At 39.9% G+C, this 20420-nt stretch overlaps 1 protein-coding gene across 1 annotated transcript in view; it reads right to left on the minus strand.

The window, feature by feature from the left end:
- The window catches only part of LOC122649045 (serine/threonine-protein kinase CTR1-like), a 59737-nt gene that overhangs the window by 9896 nt on the left and 29421 nt on the right, over window positions 1-20420 (minus strand). The window contains exons 8-13 of the mRNA XM_043842399.1: window positions 18239-18307; window positions 17991-18091; window positions 17730-17814; window positions 16812-16910; window positions 15664-15732; window positions 15434-15565 (exon numbers count right to left, since the gene is read on the minus strand). Of these exons, the coding sequence (XP_043698334.1) occupies window positions 15434-15565; window positions 15664-15732; window positions 16812-16910; window positions 17730-17814; window positions 17991-18091; window positions 18239-18307 (555 nt within the window). The remainder of the gene's footprint in view (window positions 1-15433; window positions 15566-15663; window positions 15733-16811; window positions 16911-17729; window positions 17815-17990; window positions 18092-18238; window positions 18308-20420) is intronic.

Genomic DNA, 20420 nt, shown 5'->3' on the forward strand with positions numbered 1-20420 from the left:
CCGATTATCTGATGAAATGATTGGCCCCATTGAGAACAATCGCATCAAAGCTCGTGAAGAATACTTCCAGATGAAATGCTGCTCTTTCCAGAAGGCTGATCTCGCCAAGCATTACACCCGCATGTCTTTGGATCGTTTCTACATCCTAGAGGATTGGATGATCCTAATATGAAACAGTCTTCCTCAACTCTTTCCCCCGAACCTGCGGGAAGGAAGCTATAAAATCTTTGCAGCAATTTGGCCTTGAATTGATCAAGCCCCTATTGGGCGTCTTTACCAAGAAATCCTCAGTGCCCTGCAAAAGCTTTGTGACAACAGCTCTTCTTCAAGCAATGGGAGAAGACTACCCGTAAGCTCACAGATGCGTGTGACACCTCCTATCTCAAGATCAAATGTAAAGATAAGGACTGCTCATGTCCTTCCAAGAAGAAGTCCCATTTCTCCAAAGTCCATCCCGAAATTCCGTTCTGATACGGCCGGCCTCATCGGTTCAAACGGAAACCACGGCAGTAGCGCCTTACAAATTCTTCAAACGCGAAGTTCGTGCAAAAGACTTCCACTACGTGCTATGCTGCGCGCAAGATTGGACATTTTGCTCGGAATCGCTTCGACAAGGCTAAGCAAGCAAGCTCATGCATATGCTTGCCCCTTTTTCCATCACGGATGATCCGATGGCAGACGTTGAATCTCTCTACTCTGTGGACGACGATTTTACGCCAGATCTACTGTTCGTTCTTGAAAATTGGAACGAAGATCCAGACACTTCTTCACCCGAGTCCGATGGATTTGACCCCATCTACCCGATTACTTCATCCTTGTCATCTTCTAACCCTCCTAAGTCACCAGCTTTGGCTATCACCAAAACCCCTTTACCACAGGCTCCTCTTTCCATTCTCCCTACAACATGGGATCGTCCTATCAAGGTTATTGGCTATTTTGATACTGGATGTTCTACAACCATCCTAGCCCCCCCATGTTCTTCCTTCAGACTATTGGAAGCCTCATCGCCAGTTTTTTACTGCAGCCGATGGTCAAACCTTCTCGGTTGACCTCATTTCCAGACATCCCATTAAGCTGAGATTATTTCCCTCTCTTACCATCACCCACACAGTGTTAGGTTCCTCCCTCCCTGGTCGTGATGCCCTTATTGGCTTTGACGTCTTATGCCAGTTACCCCACCTTCGATGGAGTATCCATGGCCTCAGCTATAAGAAGCATTTTATCCCCTGGACCACTATTCCCAAATTATTACTAATGGCTCCTATTGCAGGTATCAAGGACCAATTAATCCTCCGTTGCAGTGCAGACAATCATAATGATTTCCTCACAAAGTGTTCCAGCCCCCTCTGGCAAAATGCTAAGTTCTTCATCCGTCTTCCTTTCAAGAAGAATGAGGATATCAATCCTACCAAGGCCAGCCATTCAGGCATGAACCCTGAACATCTCACCAGTGCCCGTCAAGAGATCGCCCTCTTGGAAGCCCAGGGTCTCATCGAGAAGACATCTTCCCCTTGGGCCTGCGAAGCTTTCTATGTCAATAAAAGAGCAGAACAACGACGCGGCAAGCTCCGACTTGTGATCAATTATCAGCCTCTCAATGCGTTTCTGCTTGATGACAAGTTTCCATTACCAACCAGGCCAGCTCTTCTCCTTCAGCTATCTAAGGCCAAGTTTTTTAGCAAGTTTGATCTCAAGGCAGGATTCTGGCAGCTAGGTATCCATCCAGAAGATCGGCCCAAGACAGGTTTCTGTTTTCCTGGAGGTCATTACCAATGGACTGTTCTCCCCTTTGGACTGAAAGTGGCTCCATCATTGTTTCAGCAGGCCATGTTACAAATCTATGCTCCCATTCAAGAACATGCTCTCATCTACATTGACGACATCCTCCTGTTTTCTACCACAGAGGACGAACATGCCCTCCTCCTTCAACAATTCTTGGACATTCGTGACCCAAGGTATCATGCTTTCTCCAACAAAGATGGTCGTAGATCAAGCACAATTGACTTTCGGTGTCACCATCTCCAATGGACAATTCCAGCTCCAACCCCACATTGGTCACTCCCTGCTAGATTTCTCGGACGGTCCCCTTACCCGTCAGGAAGTACAACAGTTCCTCGGCATCATCAACTATATGGCCGAATTCCTTCCTCATCAGATCCGTATGACTAGTCATCTTCACCGCCTTTTGAAGAAAGATGCACCACCATGGTCCACTATTCATACTACGGCAGTCAGAGATTTGAAAGCTCTGGCTCAAGATCTTCCCACTCTGCAGATTCCTTCTACAGGTCTCCGCATCCTCCAGACAGATGCTAGTGATACACAATGGGGTGCTGTTCTCCTCGAAGAACTCCCAGACAAGACACGACGTATCTGTGGATATCGTAGTGGCGAATTCAAACTCTCTGAAAAGCATTAGCACTCCACATTCAAGGAAATTCTTGCAGTTCGTCGCGGTATTGAGAAGTTCCAGTTCTTCCTCATCGGACATTCCTTCCTGATAGAAATGGACATGACAGCTTTCCCAAAGATGTTACAGTTCAAGCAGAAGCAGCTTCCTGAATCTCAGCTCCTTCGATGGGCTCAGTGGTTTTCCCAATGGTCATTCAAGGTTCACCATATCAAAGGCAAAGACAATGTGCTTGCAGACTTCCTCTCTCGCACTAAGAAGAAATTACCATTATCTTCTTCCATCCCTGTCCTTTGCATGCCCCTAACTCCAGGTGCTTCCTCTTCCTCATCTGCACTTCCACCACCTGATCCTTTGCTTCAGCTTCTACCCCTGCTTCCAGCCTCTCTTTTCAGCAATCTCTCTCTTCGTACTTTGAAAGCTTATAGTATTTCTACATACCAATCTATCCTCCTCTCCATTGTTCACACCAGTGGACTTCAGTTCGACTGGGCTGTTTGTCACCCAGACTATCCATTCCTTACCCCATTTGCCATTAATCCAGCTCTGTTTGATAGCGAATGTGTGGTCTTCTTCTGGCATCTTCTTGCAGTCCATAAGGTGGCTCTCACCTTCAACCGCCATACCCTCGGCATTATCTCAAGCACCGTTTCCACCATCTTCTCAACCCAACAGCTCGGCTTATTTTCGTCTTCAAAGACCCGGTGCCTAGCCCGTTTTCTCCGTCTTTTTGCTCCTATTCCAACTTGGCTCAATATCCTTTCAGCCCTTGATGAACTTCCTTTTGTTACTTGCATCTTCCATCGGCCACCTGATTTCATTCATCATCATCTGGTTACTCCCCCCATTTTGGATCATAACCTCATTGCTTATGACCCTACCTTCACCTTCCACGAATCCAGCTCCCACGATCTCTTCATCCATCGTGATCAGTCAGATGAGCATAAGGCTCGATGGTTCTCTTTCATGACAACCATGTGCACCCATAACCATGTTGATCCAGCCACCTTGCCCTCTTGTCTTCTGCAAAGTACCAACACGGCTTGGGAAGTCAACGTCTTGCAACATTCCTTCATTCATCGCATCCTGAGCGAGCACATGGAGTTCGAGGTCGATCATGCCCTAGACCTCTTCATTCCCTACACCAGCGATACCGACTTTGATACAGATTAGATTTTTTTGAATGATCTGTGTATTGTATGTCTGTGTATCGAGTATCGAGTATGTATGTCTGTATATCGAGTATGTATGTCTGTATATCGAGTATGTATGTCTGCATGTATTGAGTCTGTATTGGGTATCCTCTACTTGTACCGACAGCACTCCATATCAGTCGGTGTCTTTGTCCGCCAACTATAGTTAGGTGAAGACTTTTGTACCAACTATGGTTAGGTAAGTTAAAGACTTTGTACCAACTATGGTTAGGTTAGTTGAAGACTTTTGTACCTTGTTTAACCGCGGTTATCTAACGCGGGTTTGTTGTGTTCTCTATTTAAGCAGCTTATCAGCCCTATTGTAATCATCGAAGAAAATCAATGAAAAACTCTGATAATAGAGTGGTATAGCAGACAGGATTCATGTAGAAGCACCAGATGTAGGAGCAATTCCTTGGACCGGAACAAACCCGTTGAGGAGCCCAGATGGAGATGAACCGAGCCAAATCTAGTTTTGCTCTAGTAGGATATTATAGTTTATTTATTTATTTAGATTTATTGTTTGGGTTTATCTTCTTGTAATCCTTTACTTAGGCTAGAGTTCCTTTCCATTTTTAGCTTTAGAATTTGTTTCAGTTTAAAAGTGTAGTTAGGAGTCTTTATTAACAAACAACACACAAACAAACAAACAACTCAGCTTTATCCCAAGTAAATGGGGTCAGCTACATAGATCCTTGCCCTATAATCAGCTCTGTTCAAGGTCATACTTGATACGGCCCAAGCTCTGCATGTCTTTCCTCACCACTTCTGCTAAGGTCATTTTAGGCCTGCCCTTGGCTCTTTTAGTTCCTTCAATCTGAATCAAATCACTCCTCCATATTGGAGCAATCTAAAGGCCTTTGTTGAACATGGCCATGCCACCTCAAACAACTTTCTCGTAGCTTATCATGTATCAAAGCTACTCCAAAACCAGCTCTAATATGACCATTCCTTACTTTATCCTTCCTACTTTTGCCACTCACTCATCTCAACATCCTCATCTCCGCTACACTGAATTTATCAATATGATGCTTCTTAACTGCCCAACATTCCGCACCATACATTATAAGCAGTCGTATGATTGTCTTATAAAATTTTCCCCTAAGTTTTAGAGAAATACACCGATCACATAACACTCCAGACACACCTCTCCACTTCATCCATCCTAATTCGCAATGAAACATCATCCTCTACATCACTTTCTTTATTTATGTTTGAGCCAAGATACCTAAAATAATCACTTTGTGGAATCTCCCTCTCATCAATTTTCATTACATCATTATCCGTCCTAGAGCAACCAAAGTTACACACCATATACTCCATCTTCGTTCTACTTATTTTAAAACCTTTTGATTCCAAGGTTGATCTCTATAACTCTAATTTGGCGTTAATCCTTGTTTTTTTGTCTCATCCACCAAAACAATATCATCAACAAAAATCATACACCAAGGAATCTCATCTTGAATGTCTCTGGTTAAATCATCCATGATAAACACAAACAAATAAGGGCTTAAAGCTGATCTTTGATGTAACCCAATTGTAATGGGGAATTCACTACCCTGCCCCCAACAATTCTGACACTTGTCACTACACCATCATACATATCTTTAATTATGTCCACATATTTACTTGAAACACTTCTCTTCTCTAGTACTTTCTAGATTAGCTCTCTAGGGACTCTATCATAAGCTTTTTCTAGGTCAATAAAGACCATATGAAGATCATTCTTGCAATCTCTAAATCTTTCCATAAGTCTCCTAATTAGTTATAACTTCCGTCGTGGATCTCTCTGGCATAAAACCAAATTGGTTCTCCGTAATAGTAGTTTCTTGTCTCAAGTGGGTTTCAATAACCCTCCCCCATAATTTCATAGTATAACTCATTAGTTTTATACCTAAATAGTTATTGCAGCTCTGAATATCACCTTTATTTTTAAAAATCGGAACCATTATGCTTCTCTTCTATTCATCAGGCATTTTCCTTGTGCTCATAATCTTATTAAACAATTTGGTTAGCCAAGATAAACCACAAATTCCTAAGCTCTTCCACACTTCTATTAGGATCTCATCTGGGCCTTGTGCCTTGCCTATTTTCATCCTCCTTAAAGGTTCTTTTACTTTAGACACCCTAATTCTTTGTATATATCTACGACATGTGGTGTCTTGATGGATAATACAATCTTCCGGAACATAATTACTAGAAGTGTCTAACTAAATGGATAATACATTTAGTTGGCTGCAGAAATAACCTTCCTTTGTGCTATGATTGTTATAAAGATTTTCATATTTCTTCGCCATTGTTTTTCCCACAATCTTCATAGCTTCATTTCTGGAAAATTTATACCTTGGTAGATCCTCTACATCCTTGGTCCTTTCCCATGTATTACTAGCCTTTTTTAGTCATAGTGGTTGTTTGAACCTCATCATCCCACCACCAAGTCTCTTTAGAGGAATGATGTTTTCCTTTCGATTCACTTAGGATATCTTTGACAACCTTCTTAATACAAGTAGTCAACTCATTCCACATCGTATTAGTGTCTTCCTCAAAGTCCCACTTTTTTTCTTTGACCACTTCATTAGTAAATGATTTCAAAGTATCTCCTTTTAGGCTCCACCACCTTATCCTAGGGCAAATAAGCTCACCTTTCTTACGAAAGGTGACTCCACCACCTTATTCTCTTTAAGAGGGGTATGGGCACTAGAAGGATGCAATAGGCTTGATACCCGGATAAATTAAGTTCTATAACGTGTTTGTGTATTCCTATCCTTTCCTCAATCTGAATTTGGAACTAGCCTAGCCTAAAAATCAATCATCGAGCTAGAGCCGTCAGACTTATCAGTTACATGGTTGTAACCGAAAGATTTAGATTTGAATGAGAAAATTGGGTTTTGTTTACTATTACCGGTGTGGTACAGAGGCAAGGTCTTGTGACCTCCTTTCTTCTTCTTCCCCTCCATTATTTCTTTCCTATTTTACTGCTATTGATATCATTACCATGTCCTGAACGACCTAACAGCCATTCACGATAGGTAATTGATCTCTCGCATATCTTCTTCGTTTCCTCTCATATTTTGGGCATCGGATCTTCTAATGTAGTTCTAGATAGGCTAAAGCCCTACTAGAAACCAATTAAACCAGGACCAATAACAAGGAACTAAGGGGCTGTTGGTTCTGCAGTTTCAGTAGGGCAGAATTGCAGTTTTAGGTCAAATCTAGGGCTTAGGTTAGGATAATGGAAGGGGGGCTTAGGGGGTATGGCTAGGCAGGTTTATAGGACTCTAATAATATAGGTATTATAGAGTTTTAAGTGTTTTGAAAATTCTGTAAAACTGGGCAGCAAGTCGGGGTCGACTATAGGTTTTGGGGAAATTAATGAAGGATGAGGGGATTAGGGTTTTGATGGACAAATATGGCTGAGCAGCAAGATCTAGAGTTTAATGGAATTAGGGTTTAATGGAATTCAAGCAAAAATAAAGGGGGATCAATTGGGGAAGGAAGTAGAGGATTAGAAGAAGAAATTAATGAACAAGTTGCAGCAGAAATCCACTAGCAGCAGCTTGGACAGAAGTGAAGGATAGAACCACCTTCGAATTAGGATCCTCCCGGCCGTCACGGCGCAAGGAGTCAATCAGATTCCACCAATCCCTTTCCACCTTGATAGAACCACAAGGATGCACACTCACAAGGAGCATAGGAGCAGCAACAATGGCAGCCAACAAGCAAAAGCTTTTTTCATTAATCAAATTCATATCCAAGGCTTTGCCCCCTTACAACCTTATATAAAAGACTCAAATAGACTTCCACTCTAAAAAGGAAAGGCCTAACCCAATCCTTAACCTATTAGGTAACTTAAACTGACTAGGAAACTAAAATACTAAAAGAAATAGACTCAAAACCTGGCTGGACTTATAGAATCCGAATCCAGCCCAATTTACATCACAAGACCACTTAAACAAGTCACATGATCACTAATTACATAAAAATCAAAACTAAGGAATTAAAATAGCTAATCCCGTATGCAACCTAATTACCCATATTTTAGGCCCATAAAAGTGGCCTATTACATAGGAAACCCATGGGATCAAAGGCCCAACATACATATAACCCAACCCTAGACTTATTTCTAAAGAAATAAGCCCATGTCGATGATGAATCTGCATCATCTTCACTCTTGGCGACCCAAGCCCTAGAAAATTTAGGTCCAAACTTGATCTCTTTTGTGAGAGTACATCGAGTTTAGATCAGAACTTGGAAACTTATCGCCAGTGACTACTTCACAGGTCCTATTCTGATATTAGAAATTTAGAACTAGTGTTTGGGTTGTTTAATACCTAGTTTTTCGAACTAAAAATTTTCTTCCGTTGGTTCTGTTGAGTCGTGAGGAAGGAGACCCTCTTTCTCTACAATTTCTTTCTTCCTTGTTTATTTCACTCACTTTCCATAATACCCCTCCTTTCCTTCATTATTACCCCTAGCCTTTACTCTAACTTTGCTTCCAAGTCTGTCCTTGAACAATAAATACTAATCCCTGTTACATCCTCTCTTCTTTACTTAACTAGTGAATCCTTGAAAATTTTGGTTTATTACGAGATTGGCACTGGTTCTTAAATTTGAGTTATTTGTTAATTGGATGGGCCCATAAACAAACCCAAACAGGGTTATTGGACCCGGGTTCTGCGTTACCACATGCTCAAATAACACTTCATTTTGCTATTTTTTATTAGGTGGCAGATAGATAGATAGTAATTTAAGCTTCAAATTCCCCTCAATACAAATATTTGGCTTAGTTTCAGCTTCAAATTCCCAAAACCTTTATAAGACATGAAAATTATGACCAGGTCTCAATTGTTAGTTGTTGAACTTCAAAGCCAGTTAAACCCATGGTATAAAATCTCGCGATATTTCGGCAATATATCGCCACATTTCGTAAATCTCGACATGTCCGAGATACGAAACACTTCCGAAACCAAAAAATACAATATCTCGTCGATATATCGTGAGATATCGACGATATATCGTGGATCTCACGATATATCGCGAGATATTGAAAAAGTGACAAATAGTGTCACACTAAGGCCCCTTTTATACCATATTTCGCAGCTCTTGGTCGATATTTTGACCGAGAGCTGCTGAAAATCTATTTTTCTCTCTTCTTCCTCATTTTTGCTTTTCTTCCTCCCTTTCAAGCCTCATCCAAGCATTGTTGAAGCTCCTTGTCGCCGGGAAGACGTCGGAGGGTCATCTAAGCTCATCATCCAAGCCTATTTTCATTATTTAAGGTAAATTCTATTTCTCTAAAACTATTTTTTTTAAAAATACTTTGTACAAATGTTGTTGGATGTTGATGATATTAATATATGTTAGACACAGGAGGCCGATCTACGACCTCACGGTGTCGAAATTTTTCCCATGTGTATTTTTTTTTTTTTTTTTCTGATTTTAAAAATTCATTTTCCTATAACTAAAATAGGAAATAATTAAGGGTAATATGACTTAGATGGTAATGAATTAAATATATTTTAGACACCAATGGCCGATCTACGGCTTCACAGTGTCGGATTTATTTTTCTGCTCTTAAATAATTCTTTTAATTTTTGAAAATTAAGAAAAATATATAAAAAATTAAAAAAACAGAAATAAATAAGGAAAAATATGAGTTTTAAGTTTAAAAAATAATGAAAAAATATGAAAGTTATTTCTATATGTTTTGAGATGCATTACATGTATATTATGTTTACTAATTTTTGGTTTTGTTGTGTTAGGTCAATACTTATATTAACATTATATATAAAAAATTGGTTTTAATTATGTGAAAAATATAAGGGTTAGGGGAAAAATATTAAATAACTATACAAGTGTATTAGTAATCTAAAAGTGTCAATTGAAGTGCATCTACATTAAGTTTTTTAATTATTTGTGTTACTTACATTGCAGTAAACAAGTATCATTATGGCGGATCGTGATAGACAACGTGCGAAAGGCAAGCAAAAGGTGGGGGAAAGTAGTCAACAAAGGGGGCGGAGGGAACAAAGAGAACAGAGGGAACAAGAGAGACCAGCTAGCCAGCATAGGGGTGACATTGCATGGTTACATGGTACTCCTATTGATGGGGATAAGAGAAAATCTATATGTAACTATTGTCACATGCAATTTATGGGAGGTGGGTCCAGTGAGACTTAAACAACATCTCGATGGAGGATCTAAAGATGTTGTAGGTTGTCATATGGTCCCCTACCAAGTAGCCAGGAGATTGGTGATAGTTTGAGGGGAAGAAAGAAGAGGAAGGCTGACAAGCAAAGGATAAGAGAACAACTTGAGGATACAGTGAGGAGTTCGATGGGAGGAGGAAGCTTCTGATGATGATGACATTGCAGTACCTGATGACATACAAACAGCAGAGGAGGCTAGGGATTTTAGGCGGACTGTTTCAAGGAGTAGAGTAGTTTTCAAGATGATCAGCAGAGACAAAGAGTAGGGGGTAGTGGAGGAGCGCTGGCAGTTTTGGAGGTCCTAGAACTTTGAATCCTTTTAAAAGATCACAAAGTGTGAGGGCAGCCCCAACACCTCTACCAGTATCAGTACCACCATCAACATCTGATCCTAAATTGCATAAGAAAAAAGGAAGCAGTCAACCCAGAATCAAAGGAGCATGGAAGGGGATGAAGGGATTGGTTAAAGAATCAATAGCTAAGTGGATGCTATACCATACCATCCTAGCAAACACTGCACAAGGCCCCCATTATGATACCATGATAGATACCATTGCAGAGGCTGGCCCAGGATTCAAGGGCCCCACCCCATATGAGGTAATGAATGTTTATCTACCTCAACAAAAGAGTGAGATTGATGAGTACATTAGTGAGATGAGGAATATGTGGGAGACATATGGGGTGACTATAATGGCAGATGGATGGACTGGGCCTACAAGAAAGTCCATCATCAATTTCATGGTTTATTGTGATGGGAAGACAGTGTTCCTCAAATCTGTGGATGCATCCAAAGAGATAAAGGATGCAAAATATATTTACAGATTGTTAAAGGAAATAGTGGAAAAAGATGTGGGTATTGAGAATGTTGTCCAGATTGTAACGGACAATAGAAGTAACTTCAAGCTGGCCGGTGAGAAGATGATGAACAATAGTAAGTACCGGCTCTTCTGGACTCCTTGTGCAGCCCATTGCATTGACTTAATGCTAAAAGATATGGGAAAGTTAAAGTTGGTGAAGACTGTGGTTGAAAGTGCAAGACAAGTCACCAACTTTGTATACAACCACTCCTATGCACTCAATCAATTGAGGGAAAAATGTGGGGGTGACTTGGTTAGGCCTGGCATCACAAGATTTGCCACCAACTACATTGCCCTCAAAAGCATTGAGACAAAGAAGGCCGGACTGAGAAGCAAGTTTGCTTCTGAGGAGTGGTTTGAATGGAAGGGTTCCAAGACTACAAATGGGAGGGAAGCACAAGCAACGATGTCATCCGAGGACTTACTGGACCAAACTAAGCAAAGTGGTGAAAGTTTTAGAACCAGTAGTTAAAGTTCTACATGTTCGACCGCTCCTCGAAGGGCCCAACCATGCCAGTCCTATATCTTGCAATAGACTTGATGAAAGCTAGTGTCTATAGTGTGGCTCCTCGCAGTAGCAAACACTTCTTAGCTATCATAAATGCTCGCTGGGATAATCAACTTATGCATCCACTGCATAAGGTTGGTGAGTAAATTTGTTTTATGTTTACTAATTCATAGTATTATTATTTACTAATTACCTATGCATTTGACAATACCTCTATTCTATATGTCATATTTCAGCATACTACTTGAACCCTAACTATCAATATAACAATAGGCTTGGGTTGGAAACTCAACTTATTGATGCTGTGAAACAAGTAGTGAAGAAGTTGGAGCCAGATGGTGCACTACAAGCAATTTGCAACAATGAGGTGAGTTCATTTGGAAACTCAACTTATTGATGCTTTCAAATAAGTAGTGAAGAAGTACTTACTAATTTTCCACATGGGTGTAGATCAAGGTATTTAGGTATGCATTGGGAAGTTTTGGAACCGAGGTGCGTCTACAAGGCGAGCACGTGGTGATCTTGGTAATTCTTTTAAGTTTTAAATTACATATGTATTGAAATTTGAAAGTTGAAAGTTGAAACAACATTTGACACGTCTTTTTTGTTGTAAACTTGTAATGCAGCTGAATGGTGGGTGTTGTATGGGGAATCGGCTGAAAACTTAAGAAGAATAGCAATTAAAGTCCTTGCCCAAACATGTTCTGCATCTGGTTGTGAGAGGAACCGGAGTACCTTTGCACTCATCCACTCCAAGATGCGCAATGCATTGGGGTCTCAACGTTTATCCGACATGGTGTATGTGCACTACAACTTGAGGCTGAAACTGCAACACATACGCATGGGACATGAGGGACAGAGGGGCACCATTGATCTAGCTAACATCTTTCACGTTGACTCAGACGATGAGGACCCTATTGTGGATTGGGTGAGGGATAGAGGTGAGCCAGTGTTGGATGAGGAGGGAGGTAGGCCCGACCCCATGATAGCCCGAGATTGGTGCGATGTGGGCGAGTATATGGGCGACGAGGGTCGGATACATGCAAGGGAAGCCTCACCCATACCATTCCAGCCCACTGGTGGCAATGTTGCTGATGATGAAGACTGGTCTAAGTCCTCAAATGATGATGATGGTGATGATGGTGATGCTGGTGGTGGTAATGCTGGTGGTGGTGATGTTGGTGGTAGTGATGCTGGTGAAGAATTTGACGGCATGCGAGAGCGTTATGTGGTAGGCCAGGAGGCCCAGGATACGACACCTGTAGAGCCACTCCGATTCACTAGAGAGACAGTTTGATCATGCCACACAAGATATGGACCACGGAGCACGTGCCCCCGCACCCCCACCCTCGAGAGGCCCCTTACATACATACAACAGGAAGCGTAGGGGTCGACAAACACAATTGCAACCTGATCACATGGACATTGATAACCTATCTAGCTCTGTTGGTGGTTTGAGTATGGGTGATAGGGAGGGAGGACCCGGACATTGGCGTGCGCCCCGCCCCCCCTCGAGAGGCCCTTCACTACATACGGGAGCGTGAGGGTGGCAAACCAATTCGACTGATCCATGGACATTGATAACCTATCTAGCTCTGTTGGTGGTTTGAGTATGGGTGATAGGGAGGGAGGACCGACTGGACATTGGCGTGCAGCCCCCGCACCCCCACCCTCGAGAGGCCCCTTACATACATACAACAGGAAGCGTAGGGGTCGACAAACACAGTTGCAACCTGATCACATGGACATTGATAACCTATCTAGCTCTGTTGGTGGTTTGAGTATGGGTGATAGGGAGGGAGGACCGACTGGACATTGGCGTGCCCCATCTTTTGACGCACATACCACTCCATTGGCATCGGATTATGGTGCATCACAACCTTACGGTGGATATGGATATGGATCATCATCATATGGGCAGTTTAGTGGGGTAGAGGACTATGACTACCAGTCCCAGGGACATACTGGATCATCTTTTGTAGCTAACATCTTTGCATACCCTAGCGGACCTAGCTACCAACCTCATCAGCCATACATGCAGCCAATGCCATCGCCTCTTGCGCCGGCGCCAACATCATATCACAGTGGATCATCTTCATCACGGACTGGATCGATTGGTAACCCTAGTTTATATCCTAGGATAGGTTACCTACAGTATGTTGATGATTCCATTTACGTGACACTTGTGGATGACTACACTCGTTTCTTCTCCGATTCTATACCGTGGTCCACATATGTCCTTCAAACAGAGAGCAATGGACGTCGACTCCAGCGAGGCATGAGTGGGATTGATCCAGGGAGGCACAGCAACTACTATTAGCAGTTTAGCACTTGTAATTTGTAACTTAAGTTGTGATTTCATTGATCTATGAACTTGTGAGTTGTGACTTGCGAGTTGTGAGTCTTGTGACTTACTAACTTTGACACTTAGTGTATTGCCTTTAAGGCTTTAAGCGAGTTATTGAATATTATAGAGTTTATGAGAATCATGGTACTCATCAATGTGTATTGGCTTTAACTTGATATGTGAATATGTGATGAAGTTAAATACTATTATTAAATATTAACTGCCTAATCTATGTGTATTTAACTATTTATACATTAGGGTCGGCGATCGTATATCAATCAAGGGTGCAAGCCCAAAACACCAATTTGAATTCACATTTTGACAATTTTATGGTTTAAATGTGTTTATTAAGCTTAAATAAGGCTGTCCATGAAGTTTCAGGCCTAGATATGGCCAAATACCCCCCGAGATGGACCCCCGAAATATTGCAAAAAAAATGCAATATTTCGGTCATATTTCGCGATATCTCGGTAGGCCCGAGATACCGATATATCGCGAGATATAGTACTATGGTTAAACCATTTGATGGGTTCCTAAAGCCTAAGAGTACTAGGTTCAGAAATCCAATGAAACCAGAATCGCATCGACAGAAAACCAGATTTCAAGAGAAATTTGTTAGCTAAGAATCAGAAACTCAGATGGTCTTAAAATTCTGATCAAAGGACAAAAGAATGGCCAAGAATAATTTCTCAAAAGATGACCCAATGGTCTGATTTGGAGTTACAAAGTTATCCCATTAAGGATAGGATTCTTTAAAACAAAACCCAGAATTGACTAATGATAGCAGATCTTAATGGGCTCAAAACAGTAATCAAAAGTGCATAAAAAAACTAACTGATTTCAGCAATAATACAAGGATAGTAATCTGAAATAGAAATTCAAATCTGATATTTAAATAGAGTAGAATAAGAAATCCAATCAGAAGTAGGATTCTAAGAAAACAACAGAAAGATCAAATTTTGAAACCATGGGTATGTTTAAAATGTAATCCAGTTTCAAAATATAAAATCAGAATTGAAATCTCAGATTTAAACATTAGAGAACTCAAATTCCAGAAACTAGAACAAGAGGAATAGCTGAACAGAAACCAGATACTACTCAATCAGTGGACAGATTAAAAGAATAGAAGGAAGGAAGATAGATAGATATGAACCAAGCAACTCACCTGGAATTAGGCTGACATCTCATCAACCATCCTTAGCATCCCACCAAGGGTTGCATTGCATCACAAAATACTACTGAATCTCACAAAATTAGAAGGCAAAGCAAGTCTTATTCAATACTCAAAACTGTGGGTTTTATGAAGCCTTAAAATGCTTATCTAGAAACTGAAAGCATACTTACAATTGGAAAGGAAAGTAGAGTAAACATAGGAAACACTTCCACTAAAGCTGGAACTAGTGTGCCACAAGAATAAACCTCTATCTTAGCTAACTAGATAGAATAGATATCACACCATATTAAAACTCTATCTAATGTAGGAATAAGAGTTCTAATAAAAAAATACCCTAGCCAACCTTTACAAGTAAAGAGATGAACAATAAATAATAAAATAAAACTACCCAAACTAAACTAAGTATATCCTGTATTCCTACCTCCTATCCATAATTTAGGCCCATTAAAGTGGCCTATTACAAAGAAGACCCATTGGAGAAAGGCCTAACACTAACACATATATAACCCAACCTAAGGTTTTTTTCCATTAAAATAAGCCCAATTCTGTGTTGTATCTGCATCACCATTACTTCGGTTCCTAATGGTAAAACAAGTCCAGCTAGTTATTTGAACCCGAACAACACAATTTTCCTAATTTAGTGTCTTTCTTGACCAAGATAAAGTAGCTATTATATTTAGAATATTCTCTAACCATCTTTTCAAGGGTATCCAAATACGGAATCAAAGAACAAACCTGAGCTGGATTTAAGTTACTCCAAGGTTGTTGCAGCGTCACAAGTTCCCACAAGATTATCCCAAAACTGTAAACATCCGACTTTTCATTTGATGGCTCATCACGGAGAACTTCAGGGGCCATCCACTCAGGCTAAATTTGGAGGGAAAAAATGGGAAGTTACATTTAGTGTCCAGAAAATGCAAGTAATTAATAGGATACCAATCAATATTCAGTTTTGGAGAACTTACAGTTCCTGCTGCTGATTTAGATGAAAGAAATGTATTTGCCTTCAAACGGGAAAGACCAAAATCGCATACCTAGGTGAACACAATTAAGATAGTAACAGGAAACAGAAAAAAAATGCTGCAGATAAGTTTAAGTTATTTAAAACATGAAGTAGATGGTAAGAAGTCTTGAAATCATCCTTTAAGAGAACTGCAGATCAGGCACATAGTCCAATTGCAAAGAATCCCTAAGCTATTCCGGATAAAGCTACCCTCTCTCATTAGTTCTTTACTTCTTTCATTATTTGTCTGCAATCTCTTCTCCTATTTTCTTCTTTATTACTTCAATTCTTAAACAGTAAACCCTCACACTCCACCAAAGTTCCTCCTTCACAGAAACTTTTCTCTCATACCCCTACACAATGATCTTTTATTTCTAAAAACCCTGATCTCCCCCCCCCCCCACCCCCCCCTGCATAGCCAATCCATAACTTTTTCCTTGATGTACAACTACTGAAACTTCAGGGGATGTCCTCAATCAAGGAAGGATGAGATATGTTGGATAGTGAAAAACCAAACACAAAATTTACATAATATGATCTGATATAGTTTCAGAGGAAAATGCATGCTGAACAGGCACCAAAACAATCATACAAATCTTAAAACTTCGATCATATGTACTTAGCCTATTAATATTTTCAAGTTGCAAATTTAACTTGCAGTTAACCAAATATGCTGCTGGGTAGAGTACAGCATCTAGGAACAGCTCTAATGAGAAAGGTTCACATTACTAAATTGAATGAGCATCATTTCAATCATTTACATCAGTAAAAAAAAATAATCATGTACATTAACCAAAATACTGATTGACATACAGGAGACACAATATAAATAATGTGCTAGTAAACTGAGCATGCTGCACTGAATTTTTGCGTTAATGATGGGATGAACTAGATCATAAAATTCTGAAGGAGCTATCCAATTATAAATCAGAGCTAGCATAATCTTCAAGTGAATGAGTAACATAAATTTTCTTCCAATGGGTCCAATAAGAAAATTATTATGAGAAAACCCATCCAAATAGATCAATTAAGCATTCTTCAGCTTCATCCAATATTCAATGATCATGTAGAATAGCCTTGCCGTCAGGCAAAAGAGCAACTAATTCTTACCTTAACGGTATATTTTCTGTCCACTAAAAGATTTGGAGACTTCAAATCTCTATGAACAATGGGAGGATTACGGCGGTGAAGATAATTCATTCCCTTTGCCTGTACCACACAATCAGAAGCATATGAAAACGAAACAAAGAAACTCCAGATGAGAATCAAAATAAAATAATAATAATAACAGTTAAGCTGCAATTATGATAATGTCCAAACATAAATAGCTCAAATCACTAGGTATGCGAAGTTTCGATCAAAATTTGACATTTTCGGCTGAAATTTTGGAGTAGTTTCAGTTTCAGTATCATTTCAAAATAGTGATTATAAAAACACTATTTTGATCGATTTCAAACCATTTCGCACTTTTAGTTGGTTTTGCCAATAAGAGGGGGAAAAGTTCAGAAAAACCCAGATTTGGTACTTTTAGCCAAATACGAGAGTTTATAAACAAATACAGATCTCTGGTATCATCCTCTCTTCTGAGATATACCATGAGACCAATAAGTTGGTTCGAGATCTTGCAATCAGCCCCTTGGCCTAAAAAAAGTTTTCTTGGTGGAACAAGGTGTTGGGGACTATTAAATGGTCCTCCTTCATTCCTAATGCATATTTTAGTTGTTTCTATTGAATTTTGTGTGTGCTAATTCTAAATTATGTGTAGAATAGGCTATATTAGAGAAAGTTTACAGCATGGTACGAAGTACACTAGCAACCTAGGATCCGAAACCAAACTACCATTTTAGGTGTGTGTTTATATAATCTAAAGGTTCCAATATGTTAAAGATGCTTAATTAGGATTTCCCTTAAGTTTCAGGTGAAAATATAGTCATTTGACCACCGGAATAATCAAAAGAAACATGCAGCCGAAATGTACCGGCCGAAATCTGAAATATTTTGGTTTTGACCAGGCTTACAAAGGCATACCACATCATATGCCATATTCAACCGACGTCTTTCATCCAACACTTCTCTTGCACCTGGTCTATGCAATAGCCTGTATAAACTGCCCCTGCAATTCAAAACCAATAGTCATTATTATTTCGTCAAACCGGAACTACCCTTTGTACATATCTAAACTGATGATTACAAAATGTGGTTTACATTTTCCTCCCTCCTTTTGGATGGGAAAGGGAGGGGTTCGAGGAAGAAAGCAAAATATTTGAAAAGAAAATCTCAGAGAGAAACCTTGATAAATATTCCGTGACTATAGACAAGTTTGGAGGCTGAGTAACAGCACCCATGAAAAGAACGATGTTTGGATGTCGTAGTCGTTTCATTATTGCAACCTAATAAGGAAAAAAAAAAAAGAGAAACTACAATTCAAAACCCAGTAGCAGGAAAAAAACATAAAATGCAACCATAATTCATCAAACTAAACAAAACTGAAACTCCTTCATTATTTACATGAGACATAATGGTAATCTCAGACATACCTCTCTCAAGAATTCCTTGAAGCGCTCTGCATGAAGATCTTGTTCCATAAGAATCTTCACAGCAACATCCTGACATCATAAATGTTTGTACAAATGAAAATGAAATAACTTGCAACATAAAGAGCAGATTTAATCACAATGTTTAGCACCATGACCACGGGATAGCTATACAAGATGAAAAAAGTTAATGTCGCAAGAAAATGAGCCATTATAAGTTTGAAGTTATTGTACCGCAGGTGGAATTTTGGGGATTCTTGTAATGTTTATTTTACTTTGGGGACGTATGAGTACTAACTCATCCTAAGGAGATACTTGTAATTAGACCTTATTTTTATGTTACAAATATAACTCTTTGCTGTTGTTTAGGGTTACAGAAGAAACAAATCGATCAGCCTCTCTTCTCTCCTCTATTCTTTTCTTATTTCTTCTTCTCTTGATCTGTGCAGATACTGGTTAGTGCTTTTCTAATCTCGTCACATGGTATCAGAGCAAGGATAACCAGTTTCCTGCAATTTGCTCTTTTGCTTAGCTTGAGAGTCTCTAAAGGTAAACGTGTGGTGTGAATCAATTGCTCCTATTCCTACTGTTCATGATGCATTCCCTTGTTTGATGTAATACAAATAAGAGATTTCTTGCATGGATGAAGTCTTCTCTGCTGTGATCATGTTTGAACCTTTCGGTGATATGATCTAGTTGGTTTTCTGCCCTGTTGGATCGATTTCAAGAATCCTTGTGGGAGTCAAATTCAGGAATGGACATCTTTCCTTTGTTGGAATCTGTCCAAACTTTGTAGACTTGCTCTACTATCTCTAGTGCTTCATTAATCTCAATCTCAGAATCAACATACCTGTTCTGCTACAATTCTTTAGGAATCCTTGCTTAAGAAGAAACTTTCAAGAAGTCCAATTCCACTTGTCAGAACTCGGTGAAATTTTGCAGGTATATTCTCCTCATAAAGTAAGACATTCGACCGAAGTTTCAGGGCAATCAGGCATCTCTAGTTCCATGCGATTTCACACCATCACTTTTCTGTGATTTGGGTTTTGTCATGCTCCTGTGGTCTGATCTTCTCATGCTCTGAAGCCTTTGGTTATGTTCTGTATTTAATTCCGAGTGGATTTTGATTATTACTACTACCATTTACTGGCTGTTGATGCTGGTTATGGTCACAGATATGGTTATGTTTACTTTTCTTCTTCTGGTGCAGTCCCTATCTGTTTCTAATCTGTGATATTGGGATCAGTCTGTCTACTAATCCTTTTGGTCTTCCTTGTGTTTCTGACCATATTGTGATCTATTCTTGGTGCTGAACATAGCTCTGTTTTACTAACGGGTGATTCAAAACCCTCTAGGGAGTATGGACTCCGTTAATGTTCAAATTACTGCGATCAAGCTAAATGGTGCATCAAATTATTTATTGTGGGCACAAACCATGAAAGTTTATGTTAATACCAAGGGCAAATTGAAGTATTAACTTTAGCACCTCCATCTATCGAGTCAAAAGACTGATGGTGAGTGGATGAATGAGAATAGCACCTTAGAAGTTTGGTCTTGGAATAGTATGGATCCATTTATTGTTGCTAATGTTATGTTCCATACAACAGCCACAGGAGTTTGGAATGGATTTGAAGGAGAACTTTTCTCATGTCCCAAGTGTATGATCTCTATAAAAAGATCTTTACTATTAAGCAAGGTGAGAAGTGTGTGGGAGAATACTATAGTGCTCTTAATGGGAAGAACTGAATGCTTATTAGCCTCTTACTACTGATTTCGACTTGCTGAAAACTCAACATGCTGAGTTTCAGGTGGCTAACTTTTTATCTGGTTTGAACTCTGAATTGCAACCTGTTAAAAATTCACTTCCTGCTGGTAAGAAGGTTCCTTCAAAGAATGAAGCATTTTGGCATATTCAGCAGATAGTGTCTCCCTCCCTCACTAGATCTGAATCTTTTTCTTCCCAGGGCAATTCACCCTTAATTGCTGGTAATGATGGTCGTGGTTCTGGATTCACTGGAAGACGACATGGTTCGAGGAGAGGTCGAGAACATGGTTTTGGGCGACCGTGGAGGACAACAGACCAACCAATCTTTATGTCAGGGTTCACATTGTGGTAAAACTAATCATACTGTTGACAAGTGTTGGGCAAAGTATGGTAAACCTTAATGGGCACAGCCATTTGCCA

This window comes from Telopea speciosissima, chromosome 1, assembly GCF_018873765.1.
Source record: "Telopea speciosissima isolate NSW1024214 ecotype Mountain lineage chromosome 1, Tspe_v1, whole genome shotgun sequence".
Lineage (NCBI taxonomy): Eukaryota > Viridiplantae > Streptophyta > Magnoliopsida > Proteales > Proteaceae > Telopea > Telopea speciosissima.